The 20364-nt window shown below is 37.4% G+C and overlaps 1 protein-coding gene across 2 annotated transcripts; it reads left to right on the forward strand.

Moving 5' to 3' along the window:
• On the forward strand, positions 1 to 7059 carry tnfsf11 (TNF superfamily member 11). Of its 2 annotated transcripts, none has more exons than XM_042763296.1 (4): positions 1 to 382; positions 2887 to 2922; positions 4827 to 4962; positions 5146 to 7059. In XM_042763296.1, exons 1-4 carry the CDS (start codon positions 197 to 199, stop codon positions 5577 to 5579), a joined length of 792 nt encoding a protein of 263 aa, XP_042619230.1. In that variant the 5' UTR covers positions 1 to 196; the 3' UTR covers positions 5580 to 7059. The 2 variants fall into 2 exon arrangements, with proteins under 2 accessions (XP_042619230.1, XP_042619231.1); XM_042763297.1 differs by having other exon boundaries at positions 25 to 382; positions 5155 to 7059.
• Positions 7060 to 20364: the final 13305 nt, after the last annotated feature.

Consider the following 20364-nt stretch of genomic DNA (forward strand, 5'->3'; position numbering starts at 1 on the left):
TGCCTGAACTCACGCAAAAAGAAGTGAAGAGAAGAAAAGAAAAAAGGAAACATGAAAAAGCGAGATCATCTGTGTCTATTATCTGATTGGCTGTCTGCGAAGCCAAAGGCATTGCCCACCCACATGTTTATATGAATCGTTGATCATTTGTAGAGTCCTCCCACTGAGAGAGGATCTGTGCCGCGATCGAGGGCTCATGGCAGCTAATGATTATCGCGCGTACCTGCGGAATCATATCGATATGGAAGAGGCTCCGGCGCGCGCTCCGCACACGGGCTCCACTCACAGAGCGCTTATATTCGGCACGCTCGCTGTCATGGGACTGCTGCAGGTCGCGTCGAGTGTGGCGATTCTGTTGCACTTAACCGGTTATCTGCGAGAGGTAAGCAACTCCCAAGGAAGCGAAGACAGGCGGCATGCACCCGGGGGAAAACAGTTCATGAACTCTTTCATTACAACACTTTTTAAAGTTACTGTCACAATTCAGGTGCACGAATCTTAGTTTTGTTTGCGTTTCAGCAGTTCTGAGGCCTGCTTTCGTTTAACCTGCTCTGAACTCTGAATGTCAAGCGTTGCAGGACCGTTCAGAGTGTGTGAGACGCGCCGCGTTTGAACATCAGAAGGAGCGCGCGTTCGAAAAGAAGCGTCTCGTGCCCACTCAGTGCTTTTTGTGCCGAGTGTGTTTTGAACGTAGCTTCCAAAACAATTGTTTCTATACTTTACAAGCTGCACGACTGTTGAAGGTAATAAGTGTTTGACTAAAATAATACTAATAATAAAATAAAACAAAATATCCAATTTAGTCGCACTGAAGAACGAGGAATCTAAACGTCGCTTTAATTTGATTCAGATTGGTTGAACTGATTAATTAAAAAAAAAAAAAAGTATATTTGGTAGTGGTTTGAATCTCTGTGTTCTTGCAGGCAGCAAGAAACATTGCCGTAAACTTGTTAAAAGTGTTTTTCTTTAAGTAGACATAAGTGTTACTGATATCACCTCACAAATAAATTAATGTGAGACAATTGTGTTTAATGTGTAGATCTCAGAGTATTCATTGATTCACAAGCACTTGGTCGCACACGTTACTGTCGTTCAGTTGGATGGTTAAATAGTTTTGCACACAAGTTTTGTTCAGGGAATAACTGTATAATCAAATTGCTGATGCAGGAAATGTTGGTTTTAGGCAATGCTGGTCTTTATGAATGTGTTGTTGCTCCAGCACTGGTTTCCTTTTCCCGCGCTTTCCAAAAAATATGGAGAAAACAGACACTACTCTGTTGATGAGGGTCTCCCACAAGTTTTACAAAGTGTCCATCAAAAGGTTGGACATGCCCATTATTATTTTTTTTTGAGTACATTGGAATAATATTAAAGTCACCAGAGCTATAAAAGTGGTCAACGGTTCTTCTTTGTCTAGATTTCACTCTGAACCTACTTTCTAGCTGCAAGATGCTTTTAAATAATATTGAACATAATTGACTGAATTCAGAAATTTTGATGAATTAAAGTTTTTTCCCTCCTTTTTTGGGAAGGTTGTTTTTGCTGGTCATGCCAAGTTTGCCCTTTCACCCTGATTCTCCAAAACATTCCCTCTGACTTCATCTGGTGGTCTGATACTTAAGTGTTTGGCGAAGCTGCGGTGAATGGGATGCTGAGAAACAGCTCTCACATGTTGTCATGCCCAGATGTCTCTCCTGTAGTTTAAATGCTGTGGAGAATTTTGTGACAGCTTGTTTTGGGAGGCTTTGGCCCAAACGCAGCAGTGTATGTCGGAGGCTTCTCGTGTGCTGGTGGAGGGCCAAAGACACAGATGCAAGAAAGGGAAAAAGATGAATGTCAGTTGTGTTTGCCTCATGATTCATGTTATCCCCACAAATGGATGCAGAGACAATCCTCAACATAACCCAACCATATATGACACTGAAATGCTTTCGCAAAAAACTTTCTTCACATTCCTTTTATAGTGCATGTCTTTCAAATGCAGTTCAGTGCATTAGAGGAAAACAGAATAACATCACACACTGGGTATCTCTCCCGTTCTGTCTGTCAGCATTCCATCTGGTTTAACTTGCAGTAACAGAGATTTTCAGATTTTGCAGTATATCATATTACCTTGTAACTGAGCACCTGCACTATTCATAGTTTCAGAGTAGGTGTTTACACCCTAGTTCTACTGCTTTAAATAGTCTTAATCTAAGTTCTGTGAGAACAGTTTACATCATTTCCGAAAATATGGCTGTTGTAGTGATAGCGGAAAAACTTTTGTGCTTGAAGATACTTGACGAAGACAAGACCTCAGTGATCCTCCTCCTTCATGAGACCCGAATGGAAATATCTTTTTGCAATTTCTGCACTTATTTTGAGGTTATATCTATGTAATTCTGGGGAATAGATTTTACCTTGGTAAAATGTGAGATCTGAGACTCTTATCAGTAAAAAAAAAATTAGTGGAAAAATGCAGTAAACGAAAGCAATAGTTTTTGTAGAATTTTATGAATGGCAACCGTTCCATTTTGCAGCATTCTGCGGGTGCAGATGTGGATCTGCTGTGCTGCTTGTATGTAATATGAACATAATAAGCACCTCATTAAACCCTATGTGATGATATTATTCTGTTTTACCACCCATGCTGAAAGAGTGCATTGGTCAGGACATGGCTGAAGAGAATAACCTGGATGTTTTACCATGCTTAATGTAATAGTTCTCATCGCATTGGATTTAAATGCACATCTTACATCACTTTTGTTCTCTGAGCATGTCAAGCAGAGTTTAACTTCTTAACGAAAGTAAGCCTGCTTTCCCGTTAGTTCATTAAAAGCGTCCAGTGTGCAGTGGTACCTGCTGGATGCAGTTGTGTAACTGAACTGTATTTGTTGTGTTTTACAGATCGACCTTGCCTCAGCCCAGCAGAGTCCTAATGAGGTGAGCTAATAAACTTCAAAAGACGAGTCTGTGTTTCTCATGTTTGTGCAGTTTGGCTCAGATGCAGAAACCGCATCAGGTTGCAGTTTCTTGTAGTTTGCAGTTCTTTTCCTCATTTTACACAACACAATATGCCTTTAGGAATCTTTTGAAAGAAATGCCTGTAGGGGTATGATGGTATGCCAAAAAACTGATACAAACTTGACATTCATTCATCATACATTTTTAAAATTGCATGTGCTTATAGCAAGGCATTTCCTTCTGTTAGCACAAACAAGGACGTTCTGACACATGTATCCCTCCAGTGATCTACAAGTAGTGTTTATTGGACAAGCAGAATGTGCTTCTTGCATTAATGGTACCAATGTCCCATTGTTAAACATGGGCTCTGCATTGGTATTTTCACACATTTTGTTTAAAGACAAGAATAAACATGCTACTGTACAGCATTTCCTTAAGCATGATGATGTAGTCGCTGAAGTCCCTGGAACTTTTCTTTGTCAGGAGCTTAGTTTGGATATTTAGCCATGTCTGATGGCTACTGTCTCAATAATTACAAATGACTTGCTTAAACATCTATATATGGTCTGTATGGATGCAGTTCTCTTGTGCTCATATAGTCGAGTGTAATTGTAGAGTTTGGAAAAGACATTCAGTTGCGGTTAAGAAATAGATTTGTCTCAATATCAGAATCTGTGAAAAGAGATCAGAGGAGAGATAAAGTGTGTTGACTTCAGTTCATACAGGAATTGAAAAGAGTATTTCCTTCTGAGAGTTTGTCGTTGTATTATGGCTTTAATGCTTCAAAACATTTCTATTAATTATCTTTTTGAAGTTTTTTTTCTTTTCTTTCTGACAGCTTGCTTTGCCGGGTCATGAGAAGTGTACTGTTTTTATCATTACCTGGAGGAACTTATGTCCGAGGCAAAAAGTGTTTAAATATATGTTATGTCTTTTTAATGTTGCTCAAATGCAATCTAGTTTGAAGCTAGTATCTGCTGGCATGCTTTGCGGTCTACCAAAATTCTTAAGAAGGTCAGAGCACCGAAAAACATCCAGAACTCTGTGTTTAAAAGCCCTAATTATTGTGTTTGCTTGCTATTCGATTCTAGTATAGGACAAAAAACCCTAATATTATCACATTTAGATATTTAGTTCATATTTCATAAATATAGCTTTTACTTATGCCTTAATCTACTACCACTTTTATAAATCTCTTTGTGGTATCATACATAAAATCATGACATATTTGTGACATGTTCAAGTTGAAGGGAGTGTATTTTAGAATTCAGTCTGTTCCAGATTTGCTGGACTTGCTGGATTGTTGACTCCATTTTAAAGACACCTTGCACACTAACAGAAATGTAATACTTTGTGACATTTCAGTCATTCCTGAGCAGGTGGAACTATAGAGAGGAAACAGCATGACACATTTGTAGCCTGACAGTATTATTGGATTCCAGTCTCTTGCAAATCTTTTTTGACATGGTCTCGCCTATCATGCATGGGGTTGAGTTAGAGTCTGTGACTCCTACATTCATGCTTTCTAGTGTAGCTCACAGAGAAATTAGTTTGGAACAAAGCAGCTTGTCACTGCAGGACATTCGCATGACCAACTGAACCTGATGCAAAATCTGAATTGAGAAACCTGAAATTCCCAATCACGTGGATTCCAAATGGATTTCACACGTGAAAATTTATCAGAGAACGATATTTATCCCAAACAGCCTGAGGTTATGGAACTATTCGAGCTATTGGAATAGTCATGTCACTGGTCCAAAATCCCATTCCTCTACGTGAAATATCTACATCTAAATATCTTGTTTTCTTGTTGGAGTCTACATAATCACAGGAGTCCTCACAGTGAAGATCATTAAGTAATGTGTTTGGTTGTTCTTTCTCAGGAAATGCACAGTGAAACCTTAATAGCCGATCCAATCAAAAGTTGCAAGGAGAAGAAGGAAAGATTTCGACAAAAAAAGGACACGCGCATGCCATCAGCTCACCTTCCCATCAAGACGCCGACTAACTATGCAGCCAGTAAGCATATGCTGAATATTTCAGAATCACGTGGCATGAAATGTTTCTTGAAATGTTAGAGACTTTGACTGGCTTTAGTTTTTTCATGAAAAATATATTTTATATAACTAAAGAGAACGGAAGTGATCTTGATGTAATATATAACCATATTTATATCAGACCTTTTGTTTTTTGTCTGTGTTGCTTTTGCAGAAGATCGAAATGAATTAACCATAATCACCTGGGATGATTTTCAAGGGTGGAATTTGAAGAAGATGAAATACCATGACGGACGAATTCTAGTGGATGAAGCTGGCTATTACTATGTATATGCCAAGACCTGCTTTCGATATGCTGAGGAACACGACTCGGGCAAAGTGGACGTCAGCAATGTACAGTTAATTCAATACATTTATCACGAGAAGCACACGCAGTCTGTAATTACACCTATTCTTCTTACAAAAAGTGGCGGAACGCTGCAGTGGAACATCGCACCCTTCAACATGTACTGCGTGGAGCAGGGCAGAGGCATCCAGTTGAATAAGGGCGATGGTATTTTAGTCCGCGTATCCAATGCATGGCTGCTGGACCCAGCAGCTGAAGACACATATTTTGGTACTTTTAAGATCAGCGATTGATTTTTGCTACTGAACATATTTATGCACATTTTGCAAAGTGACCATGAACCACTGAGCACTTGTTTTTGATCACTGACTTTTGAATTTTTGTTCAGCAGAGATGACTTTTAAGAGCATATTATAAGTTTGAACACTTCGCAATTATGCCATTGAAGCTCTTAAGTACCAGCACTAGAACACCAAGAATGGACTCGGGCCTCTGTCCATGTTTTTTATTACAAGTATCGATACTGGAAATCAGAGGCACCGCAAAGGGGAGAAAGTTAGGATGATTCCAAGGGCCCTGACCAGAGAAGGTCCCGACGCAATTTCAACGAGGGCTGAAGCAAAAAACTGTCCAAGGGGCACGGAAATGCTAGCGGCGCCCCTGCTGGCAATAGGTATCAGTCCAATACTGGTACCCTTACTCTTAAAATGCTCCAATACCAACAACCGTGCAATGAATCAAAGCGGTGGAGAGATGCTGGACATTCCTAGTAAAGACACAACTGAGGAAGAATGTATGGGCTAAGTGCTCAAATTTAGTTCGATTTAAGTTTTTATTGTTTGTAAAAGCAATATCACATTTGCAGCCTTAGTCATAGTGATGTATTGTTATCAGTTAGTACCAAAAAGTAACAGTCTTAAGACAGTAATAAAAGACTACATCCCTAGTTTAAAAACTTCATCATTAGATCTCATCGATTGGATCAGGATAGAAAACAAAACGGATACCATGAAATGTTTCGTTCTAACAAGCATGTTTAATTGAGCTTTGGAAATTTGAGCATGCAGAATCTGTCAAGGACAACTGAATTATGCCCAACAGGTGGATAGACACTTCCTCTCACCCCTCTTATGTTTTACTGATTGATAAATTTCACTGTTGGACATTTAGAGCTGCCCTTTGTTTTTTGTTTTTTTGTTTTTTTAATTGTGTTAACATTTAAATTGAGCAAAACGTATACAAACATTGAACAAAAATCAAAGCAGCTGGACTGTCTTTGACTCCGTGTAAGAAGGGTTGTGTAGAACCAAACTGAGTTTGGTACGCTCTAATTTAATTTTTGTTTAATGCACTAAGTGTATTTATTTATTTTCTATGATGACAGAATGTTTGTCAAATGTTCTGTCTGTACAGTTTTGTACAGTGTATATAATTGTATAATTGCCTTTATTCCATTCTTCAAGAGGTTTTGGATGAAGGGCATTGACTTTAGGTCAGTTATACATGCGCTTTTGTCCCAGGCACAGGGCTCCTGTTTAAAGCAGAAATTGATTCGTTTCTTACTTAAGAAACTTTGTATTTAAGTAAAATTCATTTGACAATTCTGTGTGGAAATGTTTGTGGACAGCAGAATATATTGTTCCCAACCCAAAGCAAGCCTAAAAAGGTTTGCAGCCTTAAAGTAATTTTTTTTCCCCATATGTTAGCAAAAGTTTTGTTTTATTATGTTTATTTATACTATTCTGCCTAATAAAGATACTTTTCTAAATAAAATACCAATTTGTTGATGAAAAATACTTTTGATGACGTGATGTGAAGTGTCAAACGCTGTTATTTACCATGTTTTCCACCTCCTAGGCATTCATAGTTTACATATGCGTTAAGTCTGTTTTAATATTGACTCGACGAAGAAAAAGTCCAGGCATTTCCCAGCGTTAACTGGCTCCTCTCTGGATGTGACAGCTAAAGTAAATGTTTGGTCTTTCCTTTCTTTGTGGTATTGTCAAGAAAACGGGTGAATTACGCTAGCTGTGAGGTGGGAACATGGTCCTTCCTTAAAATAATATCCACCCATTAGTGGTGGTTGTTTTCTACTCTAATTCACTGCAGAAATATGGACCAAAATTTGCCTTGGACCTCTTCTATGCTGAGAGAATAGAAGTAGGAGAATCAAAACAATGCGTCCCATTGTGTATTTCTCAAGTCTAACTAAAGTTAACAGATTGATTTGTGAGGAACTCACAGTGCTAGTGCTCACCATTCAACACAGCCAGCCACTGAAAGCCTTGTGGTCTGTGAAATCCAAGGGTGATGGAAATGGCCACAAATGACACTTGACCTCAATACTGCAATTAAGAAAAAAACAACAACCAATATAATGATACGTTTGTCTTTTAAACATTGTAATGAATAATTCAGTTTCATAACAAAGTTTAAATCGTTTTTTTTTTCTTCTTCATATAATTAGTATTAAAAAAAAGTTCTGGCAATAAACAGGTCAATGACAAATTACAATTTTATATTTGTATTAATGTTGGTTTTGTTTTCTGAAAAATCATTTATGCTGTTTTCTATAATAAATATATTCTATATATTCTATTCTATATAATACAAATTGGAGGAGTGGGGAAGTGGGGGGTGGGGGGTAAAACATTTTTCAAGGGCTTTTAAAGTAAAAAAACAAACAAACAAACAAAAAAAACCTTCAAAATATAAATTCCAAATATATAACAAAATTTATACAAATTACAAAATAAGTTGATTTTGTTCATTGTTGAAAAACTTTTATACAATTTAATAATAATAATAATTATTATTATTATTTAATGACTAAAAATGTCAAGTGGTGTAACCATAAAATACAAACTATAAAATATTTTTTTTGCACTTTGAATACACACCATTTTGACTCATGGGTATTTTTTAACAATAAAAAAGACAAAATGCTTGTGTCAACATTTTTTCAAGAATTTGCGTTTTTAAAGTTATAGTTAAAGTTTTGGCTCCTACTTTTACTGCGGATGCTGTTTCATTTTGAATGCTAGCACAGGAAATTTTGCTTTGTCTTTGAAGTTTAATTTTTTGAAGCAATTAGATTTCTCAATACTTGGCATGCATGGGGTCCCATAAAAATGTCAGGATGTTTGCCAACTCTACTGTGTGCACACACTGGCTTTATATCCCCTATATGTAGGTTGAGTTTTCTTTCTTTCTTTCTTTCTTTCTTTCTTTCTTTCTTTCTTTCTTTCTTTCTTTCTTTCTTATTTTTAGACTTTAGTGTTTGCATGTGCAAAAATAAAGGTGTTGGGTTACTGGTTTTCAAAACCAAAAACTTAGTGTTGCAGCTGAACTGATTGTTTCAAGTTTTCGTTTGGAGACAGTTGAATAATCTATCCATGATCTACCCGTGCAGCCATATGTGTGAATGTCGGTCCATTTACAGCTGTCTTTCCGGCACGTACTTCACCATAAGACATTTCTGTGGTCATCAGATGATAGCAACCTAGTGTGAAATTTTTATGGGCTAGATGTGGAATGAAATGTTTTGTGACTGAATTGTGCTTTTGAAAGCATATATCACAGGCATTGATACAGATAGCTAACTCAAGAGTGCCTCTTTTAATGGGATTCTGTGGTGAGAGGGAAATGGCTTTAAGGTTAGATTTATGGAGCAGCCCAGCTTTGTTATGCACATTAAAGTTACTTAGCAATTTACACGCTCACGCATTCTTCCTTTGCTGACTAAGCTTCGCCAGGTGTTTGTACTGGGCAGCACTCTGAATGTACCGACTGAACGTCAATAGCATCTTACCTATACACAGCTATACAGTATTACTGATATTACACTACTGTATATGATATGTGATAGTTGTTTATTGATATCATATTACCAAAACAAAAATAAACACATTACTACCTACTGCACAAATATATATATATATATATATATATATATATATAAGCAAATAAAAGATATTGTTCAAACATGCAGTGTTATAAACAAAGGCCCCCTGCTGATGTCCGCTTGTGTTTCCACAAGCTTCAGGACCTTGGACAGCACAATTCCAATCAATGTCCACATTTATCAGATGAGACTGACAGTGGCCACTTCAGATCACATGACCATGATCATGCTTTTAGGGTGAACTGCCAAGTTCAGGCCAAGTACCACCTTTGATAAAAGCAGAACATACAATTACCACCTAGTTACAATGTTTAAAATCGAGAAGAAATAGAAAAAGCAACAGAGCTTTTCTTTTGTAATAGAATTTTTTTATTTTATTTTTTTGTAAAGGGCCTTTGTTGTTGAGATGTGCACTTAAAAGTGAGTTTGCAGGAGCAGGGTTTAAGCTGACTAAATTAAGTGCATAAATTAGTATTATATAAATATAAAAAAAATACAAATAAACATCCAAAGGCAAAGATGTTATCTACATATTGCATGAAACACTGAGCCCTGTTATCAGATGAAAAATATAATCTGAGTTCCAAACAGGAAGGGTTGTGGTAGAGAATAGGGAATACCCTGCTGACTCACTGGTAGTGATCTTAACCTTTTGTGATGAGATTACATATCTTTATAAAATATTCTTGATTTTTTTTTTTCTTCTTCTTGAACTAACTGAAGTCTGTTTGTGAGTCATAGATGGCTTTTTTATTATTTATTTTTTACATTCAGTCCAGCAGTTTTTCCAAATCTGAAATGTTGTGGCATGTATCTCCTGAAATACTTAATGTGATAGTTTTGGGAGGCTGAAATCAATATTTTTATTTAGTGTGAACACTTCTTGAACCAGAGAGAGAATTAGAGATCCATTAGCAGTGCCATTCATCCTAATGGTACAAATGGTCTACAAATGGCACAAAATTATCTTAGTTTTTTTTTTTTTTTTTTTATTATTATTCATTCAGATTTTATTATTATTATTTACTTCCAGAAAAGCATTTTTGCCTTTTTCTTTTCTTAAAAAAAAAAAAAAAAATTCTAAGTTACAATAGAAGTTAATGTGGTTAATTCATAAACATTACAAATCTTAAAATGTTTCAATAGTATAGCTAATAGCCATAAACAATATGAGTATGTTAAAAAAAAAACAGTGTAACACCATAAAACCTAAAACCCTAAAATGATAATTAACAGCTCAAAAAATACACACATTTAACAGAAAAAAATCATGTAGTTACTTAAAAATATTAAGCTTCAAATTTTTGCTTTTAAGGTCTCCAAAAATTTAAATAAAGGTCAAAAAGAAAAACAAGCATGGGCACCTCAAATAAATATTTATGATTCAAACGTTGCTTGCTAATCAAACATGCTGTTTTTTTTTTTTTTTTTTTTTGGTTTGTTTTTTTTTAGAATGTATTATTATTTTATTTTGTTTACCAGCTGTTTACCATTGTCTGCTATAAGTACTTCACTGTAACCTTGAGGAGCGATTCAAAATTGTATTTTGTCGTAACCAGTATTGTCACAAATTCTGTATGTCAGCTGAGCTTAACTTGTACTGAATTCAAAATATTCTATTCAGAGTTTGACCTAAATAAATAAGTCAATGAATCAAACCGAGCACTCACATGAAATATTTGTGATTTATATGTTGCTTGAAAAAAGGGAGTCTTTTGGATGGCCAAAAGATACATAACAGATGCTTACTAAAATCTTGTCTGCCTGAGTTGAATAACCACTTAAAATCTCTTACAATTAAAAAGATTTGATATGCTCTGAATGTCAAAATCATATGGCAAAACACACCTGTGAGCATGTTCCCATCCCCTGTATGTCTATGTGAATGTATTCAGAAGATACAGAAGTGACTGAGCTCACATTGTTTATGTCTTTATTTGTGCTTGAGTGTTGGGCACATTGGCATGATTTATTTTCCAACTCATCAACTCCTGACTCTTTTTTAACAAAATGACTCATGGTTGAGCTTGGATATGTGAAATATAGACTTAAACCGGTAAAGCCTCCAGACTTCCCAAACCACTGGCAACACACCCAGACTGAAGACGAGGTGGAATGTCATTCATATGGTCCTGATTTCTCTCCCCACTACCATCAGAAGACAACAGGAGGGAATGATGGGACACTCAGCTGCAGAAACATGCCAGTGGGAGAAACCCATTTGGTCATTTCCTTACGTAGGAGCTCACCACAAACTTGGGCTATGCACTGGTTAAGATTTTCTGAATCTTCCTCTTCCCCTGACCATGTGCAAAACGAGTAGAGATACATAACCTACTGCAGATGCAGGAAAGGACCTGCGCTGACCACACACATTCACACATACAGTACATACCAGCAACATGATGTAGGCCTACACAAACACTCACACGGACAAACACACACATGGTCATACAACAACTCAGTGGACAGACACTGTAAACAACGATTAGTCAGCTAACATTCAATAGTTTGGTGCTTATTTAAAACGCTTTGTATATTAAGAAAACAATGTTTTTTGTGTGTGTGTGTGTTGAGGTGTTTTAATTATACTTTTTAATTGATAAATTATGTTTAAATTATGTAAGGAATAATTGACAACAAGCCGTTAAATTATTAGAAAATAATGCACACCCAAGGTGGTGATTCGGCCACGATGCGATGCGTAGCAAAGTTAATTATTCCACTAATACTACGGTTGCCACACCTCAAAACATTGTTCAGATGTTGTATTTAAAGACATTCAATTCAATTCAAGTTTATTTGTATAGCGCTTTTTACGATACAAATCATTGCAAAGCAACTTTACAGAAAATTAAGTTTCTACAATATTTAGTAGTAGCTTATCAGTGATGACTGTCAGTTTATGTGCATATGGCAAAAATGTTCAGAAAAATTAATAAAAGACGTAAACAAACAGATGATAAACACTATTAACAGCAATTATGCAATCAAACTTATAGCAAAATGTGGTAGTTCTGTATGTTGTCTCTGGGTTAGCATCATCTGAGGTCCTCTGAGGGGTTGGCATCATCTCTTCTCAGGTGTTCTGGATCCAGACTGGAGCTTGTGTAAATCCTAGTAACCACGGGATGTAAATCCAGAAGAAACAGAGAAACAAATAGAGACATAATTAGCGTAGCTGCTGTTCCAGCCAAGTAAAATTCATTAGTTTAACCCAAGCTAAGGAATAATAATGCGCATTTGATCAGATATAACTGCAGTCCAAAATTATAAGATGCATTATTTGAATGCTTGGCCAAAGAGGTGTGTTTTTAATCTAGATTTAAACAGAGAAAGTGTGTCTGAACCCAGAACATTATCAGGAAGGCTATTCCAGAGTTTGGGAGCCAAATGCGAAAAAGCTCTACCTCCTTTAGTGGACTTTGCTATCCTAGGTACTATCAAAAGTCCAGCGTTTTGTGACCTTAGGGAGCGTGATGGGTTGTAGCATGGTAGAAGACTAGTTAGGTACGCAGGAGCTAAACCATTAAGGGCCTTATAAGTAAGTAATAATATTTTGTAACTGATACGGAACTTAATGGGTAGCCAGTCCAGAGACTTTAAAATTGGGGTAATATGATCATATTTTCTTGACCTGGTAAGGACTCTAGCCGCTGCATTTTGGACTACCTGTAGCTTGTTTATTGAGGATGCAGGACAACCACCTAGCAGTGCATTACAATAGTCCAGTCTAGAGGTCATGAATGCATGAACTAGCTTTTCTGCATCAGAAACAGGTAACATGTTTCGTAGCTTGGCAATGTTTCTAAGATGGAAGAATGCTGTTTTTGTAACATGGTAAATATGATTTTCAAAAGACAAGTTACTGTCTAATATAACACCCAGATTTTTGACAGTAAAGGAAGTAACAGTACATCCGTCTAATTGCAAATTGTAATCTACGAGATTCTGTGTAATGTTTTCTGGTCCAATAAGTAATATCTCTGTCTTATCTGAATTTAATAGGAGAAAATTCTTCATCAGGTTTTGTCCTTAAAACGTTCATGTGAGTAGGATTTATTTCTTACACATCTCATCCAACGCCTCCGTTGCTAATTTCAAGGCGTCATTTTAGACCTAGCAACAGAGGCTTGAACCGTTGATAACAAACAAACTAATGCAATTAAAATTATTAGACTGAGAGAGAGAGATCAAGCATCCATGGTTGCGAAGTCAGAAAACACAAAGGCTGCATCCGAAAACTGAAAAATGCTGCCATCGGAGGACGCATTCCAAGGTAGGAAGGCATCAAGGCACGTCCGAATTCAAAGTTAGCATCAGTTCCTGTCTCCTGGGATGCCTTCATCTGGCCGATTTTTGAAGGCAGCATAGATGTATCCTTCGCTGCCTTTGATATCCCACAATCTTGTGCGTTCCATTCCATGACAGTTAAGCCAAAAAATAAAGATGGCGTCTGAAAGTTGCAGTCGGTGGTCAGTTTGTGAGTAAATGTATGTTTTTGATCAACGTTTTCCACTTTTTAAGTCATTTCTAGCGAGAAATTAATATTGCAGTAATTAAATATCCACTTAGTTATCATCAAAGCTCTCTATATTTTGCTGTAGATCATTAAACCATTACTCTGCCTCAGAAGCCTGTCCAAAATCAGTTTCATGAGGTTCATTGCCTGATACGGCAGCGAGGCAGCAAGTCACCTGCCTAAGTTTTCGGATGCAGTCAACGACAAATCAGACAAACCAGAAGAGGTAGGTATAGTTTGAGACAGCGCCATTGGTTTGGGATTACTCACCGCTGACTGGACGAGACATCTGTCAATCCACGTATACATAAAGAACCAGCTGAAGAACAGCAGAGTCGTGATAGAAAGTTCAGAGATGGTTTTAAAATAGCTCAGTTTACATGTACTGTATGAATTGCACTTACTATGGAATAAAATATACGAAGTGTCTATTTACACTTTGTACAAATAACCTGCCTTGTTGGCAGTAATTCTGCTCTCCAATGTGTGATCGAGCTAGTCAACACTTTAATAGCGACCATAAAAAATCAGCTCCAGTGACGCAGATGATTATGCACGTGTCGTCAGCTTTTTGACGCGATCGACCCGGGTTCGATCCCACCCAATTTTTATTTCTCCCTTTTCAAATCTCGTATCACATCATAAAGGCATTTATTTTCAATAAAAATTAAGGAAATAATCAAAAGGTTGAAAATAAAGTATCGGGTAGGGTTAGGGGTAGGTGTATGGAGGGCTTTATTGCACCAATAAGGTGGCATCCATTTAATAATTTGAATAAAAATGATAATTTCCACTCAATACGTTATTATTGCATCGTGTTTTATAATGTATTACAATACTGAAGTGCAGATAATTGCCACTACTTGCAGCAAGTAATTTACATAGCAGAAAATCCTGCTATTTTAACATAGTGTAAATAGGTATTTGCACTTAGTGTAAATATCAAATTGCTAAAAATCCTGCTATTTTCACTTAGTGTAAATACAATCCATTGCTAATATGAGATTCGAAAAGGTAGAAAAAATTTTTTTTTGGCAAAGGCGGGATGGAACCCGCATCAAAAATACAAGCTTAACCATCTGCGCCACTGGAATTGATTAATTACATTCGCTATTACAGCTTGATCACACATTGGAGAGCAGAATTACTGCCAACAAGGCAGGCTATTTGCACAAAGTGTAAATAGACATTCCGTATATTTTATTCCATAGTAAGTGCAATTCATACAGTACATGTAAACTGAGCTACTTTAAAACCATCTCCGAACTTTCTATCATGACTCTGCTGTTCTTCAGCCGGTTCTTTATGTGTATACGTGGATTGACAGATGTCTCGTCCAGTCAGCGGTGAGTAATCCCAAACCAATGGTGCTGTCTCAAACTAGACCTACCTCTTCTGGTTTGTCTGATTTAGCATTGTGTTTTCTGACTTGTTATTTTGTTTTCGAATTTGTCATTGTGTTTTTCTCTCTGAGTTTGTGTGCCTCTCAGCAGTGTGCAGCAGCAGTGTCTCTACTAATAGCGAAAATGTAAGTTTATCTGTTCCAAGAACAGTGCTGTTATTCCCTCGCTTGTGAGAAATAACATGTAGATTTTACTGATAAATTCGTCAGAGCAGTGCTGACAACACGTTTCTGTGCGTGTGTATGTTTCCGTATTGGTCACTTTACCCAGATAGCACACGTCTGCAAGTTAAAGATCGCTTGATCTGGAAAGCATGTGCTGTGTACAAACATCTGATAGATGTCTTTATGATGTCAGTTGTACATACACTCTAAATCATAAACATCATCTAAACGTCTATTTGACATCTGATAGGAAATGTCCTATAGACATATTGCAGATGAGCAAACTCTCAAAAAAAGTCTCTGTGATGTACTTGTGCTTTCAGGGTATGTTTGTGCCTTTGTAAGGGAGAGAGAGAGGGAGAAAGAGAGTATGTGCTTTCCATACATCACTCTAAAAAATGCTGGGTTGTTTCAACCCAACTTTGGGTCAAATATGGACTAACCCGAATGCTGGGTTAAATTTTTCAATTAAAGTTTTTAACCCAGCACTTGGGTTAGTCCATATTTAACTCAAAGTTGGGTTGAAACAACGCAGCCTTTTTTTAGAGTGTAATAATAGATACTTACTCGTTTTATCCTATTGTTTGCTATGTTTATTTGCTTGGTCAGTGTTGTTGTGGTCTTTGATTATTTTGCTGTTGTAAGCTGTAACCTTTGAAATAACTGAAATCATTTGGTGAAGTGATTTGGACATGTAATCTGGTCAAGACCTGCCTGGAACTACTTTAGCCATGTGTTTCCCTGAAAATAATTGCACACCATAGAATGTTCTTCCAAATAATCAGATTCAAGCATTCAACAGCCACATAGTATAAACAGAGATTGTCTTAGGCCCTGTCCGGACTTACAATGGCTGGCGTGTGCGCCTATTCGTTAAGTCCACGAGACTGTAGGGTGTCCCATTCATCATTTTAGCTTTCAGAAGGGTGCTTGCGAGTGCACCCTATGCGCCCTCAATGTGCACTTCAGCAACTCCGCAGCAGACTTCTACCAGACAGTCAAAGCGGCATTACGTCACGAAAGTGTGGACTCAGAGGAAGACCGCAAAGGTTTAGGGTGCGATCTGGGACAGCTTACGGCACTTCTCATTTATTCCTATGGTATCCATAAACGTCGATTGAGTGTCTCACAAAAGTGACTGAAATTCAATGACGTCAAGGCTGAAAAAAGTGATTGGTTATCAAAGCACACATGATCCAAGTTGACAATTACGCTCTCTCCAATAGTAAATAATACAGACCCTACAGTCTCTCCCAATAGTAAAACTGTGGCTGTGTCTCAATTCCAAGAATGCAAAGAATGGACTGTTCTCATGGAGACAGGTCTTGCCAGGCTACCCTGAAGAACGAAGGACGCGATAACACAGAATGCATCTTTGTGAGAATTGAGATGCGCTGTGATCTTGTTGCTCAACTGACAGTCCCAGAAAGTTATAAGGAGTGAGACACTATAAATAACACATGACATTACAAACTAATGTCATATTAAAACACGACAGGCTTTTTTCCAGGTCTTTATCACTTTTTAAAATTATGCAAAACAAAATGACAATGTTTACTTTCAGGAGCTGTCACATATTTACAGGCTTGCAGTGTTCAGTTTAAGCTACAGGGTTCCATATGTCGTCCGCCCGCAGCATCTTCTGGGATTGCTAAAGGCTCGATTCTCTCAAGTCTGCATTCGATGCATCCTGGATATCAAGAACGAATCTGGGCACTTTCATGTGTCCTCTGTACTTGCGTTCTTGAGTATTGTGCTGCATCCCAATGTGCCTACTTATACTACACCCTTAAAGTATGTACTCTTTTGGTGAAGAAAAAGTACATACTTTTAAGTGTAGTAGAAGAGTAGGCAAGCTTTGGGACATACTATCACGTCATTCAGTTGTGTCTTTAACCGCATTTGTCACACAATTACACGCATCCTGTCACTGTAAACTGGACTGTGAGTCATCTTGTCACAGTTAACATCCTTCACATTTCATTTCATTTAACTTCCTATTGTACTGGAGAGAAAAGAAGTAGCACGTTGATCTGCTAGCCATGGTTCTTTATGCAGAGAACTCTGCTCATATTTTTTTTTGCATAATAATGTATTTAAAACTTAATGGCCAAATGGATGTTAATAGACATTATTACAGTAGGAAGTTAAATGAAATGAAATGTGAAGGATGTTAACTGTGACAAGATGATTGACAAGCCAGTTTACAATGACAGGATACGAGTAATTTTGTGACAGAGCGGTCCGTTAAAGATGCAATTGTATGACGTGATAGTATATCCCAAAGCTTACCTACTCTTCTACTACACTCAAAAGCGTGTACTTTTTCTGCAACGAAAGAGTACATAGTTTAAGGGCTTATTATAAGTAGGCACATTAAGTAGGCAGCATAGTGAAACCTCTCCTCCATTGACAGCCATTCAAAAAAAAAAAAAAAAAAAAACACGCCTCAGGGTCTCCTTCTCTGCGTACCGTCAACACCGCAGCATTAGCATTAGCTGTTACACTTTTTTGTCAATGCCTGCAGGCTTGCCTTCCAGTGGCTTTTTGTATAAATATAGGTGTGTTTGACTTGAAGCAGCACTGCACAGACTGCTCGGCGTAGCTCTAGAGAGCAGACGCTCCTATGCTTTCAAATCACTCTCACAGTACTTTGACGTCAAACATCGCAAACACTCTGCACAGCACTGCTTCAAGTCGAACACACCTAATATTTAAAGGGGTCATATAATGTTGCTAAAAAGAACATTATGTTGTGTATTTGGTGTAATGAAATGTGTTTATGTGGTTTAAGGTAAAAAAAAACACTATTTTCCACATACTGTACATCATTGTTTCTCCTCTATGCCCTGCCTTTCTGAAACACGTTGATTTTTACAAAGCCTATCGGTCTGTAAAGCGAGGTGTGCTCTGATTGGCCAGCTATCCAGTGCCTTGTGATTGGATGAAATGCCTCAAGCATGTGACGGAAATGTTACGCCCCTTGCCATACTGTGATGCAGACATAAACAATAAAACCCATTACAAACGAGCCATTTGTTGCATCCAGTGGGAACATAATTACGGATTATAATGACTTATACTGTCTTTTTACGTTTTGCGATGCATCGCTCCGCGTGAACATAAAACCATGTCTGCTTTTGTGATCGGAGAAACGACAAACAACAATCACTACTCTACACTGCTCAAACTCGCATTTGAATCATCAGTGGAAAATCCTTTACATATGTTAACGTACTTACAGACTGTGAGTCAGAACAGCCAGCATTGTAGTCTTCTCTCCCAGGGTCAGGAATCAGTCCTCCATAAAATGTGCTGCACATCTGAATATTTGTGTTGAACTGTTCTGGAACAGTGTTGTAAATACAACTTAACCACTGATTTCTAGTTGTGTCCTCTTTTGGAAGGCCAAAGAAAGTATTTTCGCTTTCACAACGAAACAGCGTCTCCACTACATGGCGCCAGCGGCAACAGCGAGAATCAAAACCTTCTTTCTTTGCATGAACATTTGGGTGGCGTTATGCAAATCTTCCCACATCATGACGTAGACATGTGGGGCGTGTTTAAACGAGGCGTTTTAGGAGGGCTTGGACGAGTCTAAACTATCTCTTTGGGTTTCAGACTTTAGTCTTTGCAACTTTACAGATCTTATCTATTCACGAACCGCTTGTAACACTCCAAAGAGAAAGGAAAACTTGAAATCACATCATATGACCCCTTTAATTATTTATGTATTTCAGAGTTACCAGGTTTTTGCAACAAAACCTGTCCAACCGATACTCAAAAATAGCCCAAAACTAGCCCAATCGCATTTCGAGGGGGCTTCCCTGGTAAATATTGCATTAAGGGGCACGTTTTTAAAATTTGCATTCCAGGATCTAAATATCATGTTATTGGGGTCACTTCAACCCGCGGACATGAAAAACAACCCACGGCAACAGTGTTAAAGTAGCCCAATTCCACGGGAAAAGCGTGATCTTGGCAACACTGATGTATTTCAACATGTTGCTGTTTCACTAAACATCAGAGAGAATTGGTTGCCACCACTGATCTACAGGAGATTATAATCATTAAACAGATCACTTGTTGCCGCCTGTAGATATGCTAGTAGCATAGTGTAGTTTGATGAAACGAATAGTGAAAATTAGACAATGGAACCCACTTATTATTATAGCGAAGAGAATCAGTATGTGAATGGAGAAAGAAGCAGAAAGGATTTGAAGACAGAAGATAGAAAGACTGACAAAGATGAACAACATAATCAAGGTGTAAAGATGGCACAAAAGGTCCTGAGTAGTGATGCCCATGTTGCTTCTTTTTTTGTTAAACAGCTAAGTAAATAAATTATTGTATAGATCGCTCTGTGAAACTCATTAATATCAGTGTAATATTTTATATAGGACTCAGAATCCTGCTGATACACATCCATAGATGGCAGTGAGTGCAGTGTCTACCTCCAGTCGGTAGTCACAGTACGTAAAGAACAACGATGCAAACATTAAATAAAGAGCCATTGAATGTCCTTTTAAGCTACAACCAAAGTAATTTGAAGTTTAATTATTTGAGTGTGAAAAAAATTGCTTACCAAATGTTTCTGTGTAAAGTTACTCTATATTAAATTTACTCTAATATATAAGGTTGTATCTTACTCCTTTTTTTGTCTATTATTTAACTAGGGCAGAATAAACTTTGACTCATTGCATGTTGCTCAGTGCAGGTTTGATGTTATCTCCTTAAATGTCAGACCACCATTTGGAAACCTGTGTATGATAAGATGCAACTTGTATTCAGTGAGACACACTTAGAAGTTTCACTCCTATTATCTTACTGTTGTGTAAGATCTAACCTCCTCCTAAACAACAGTAAGGCAAGTGACAGTTAGGTCTGTGTGAAAAGTAACATTTGATGCATCAAATGCAGTGCATTGCGCAAATATGACACAGGACAAAGCATGTGCATACTGTGCTCAATACATTGACTTGCTGTGGTTTACTGTACAACCCCAATTCCAGAAAAGTTGGGACATTTTGTGAAATGTGTTAAAATCAGGAATATGTTATTTGGTCAGTCATTTTTAACCTTTAT

The sequence above is a fragment of the Cyprinus carpio genome, chromosome A9 (genome assembly GCF_018340385.1).
Source record: "Cyprinus carpio isolate SPL01 chromosome A9, ASM1834038v1, whole genome shotgun sequence".
Taxonomy (NCBI): domain Eukaryota; kingdom Metazoa; phylum Chordata; class Actinopteri; order Cypriniformes; family Cyprinidae; genus Cyprinus; species Cyprinus carpio.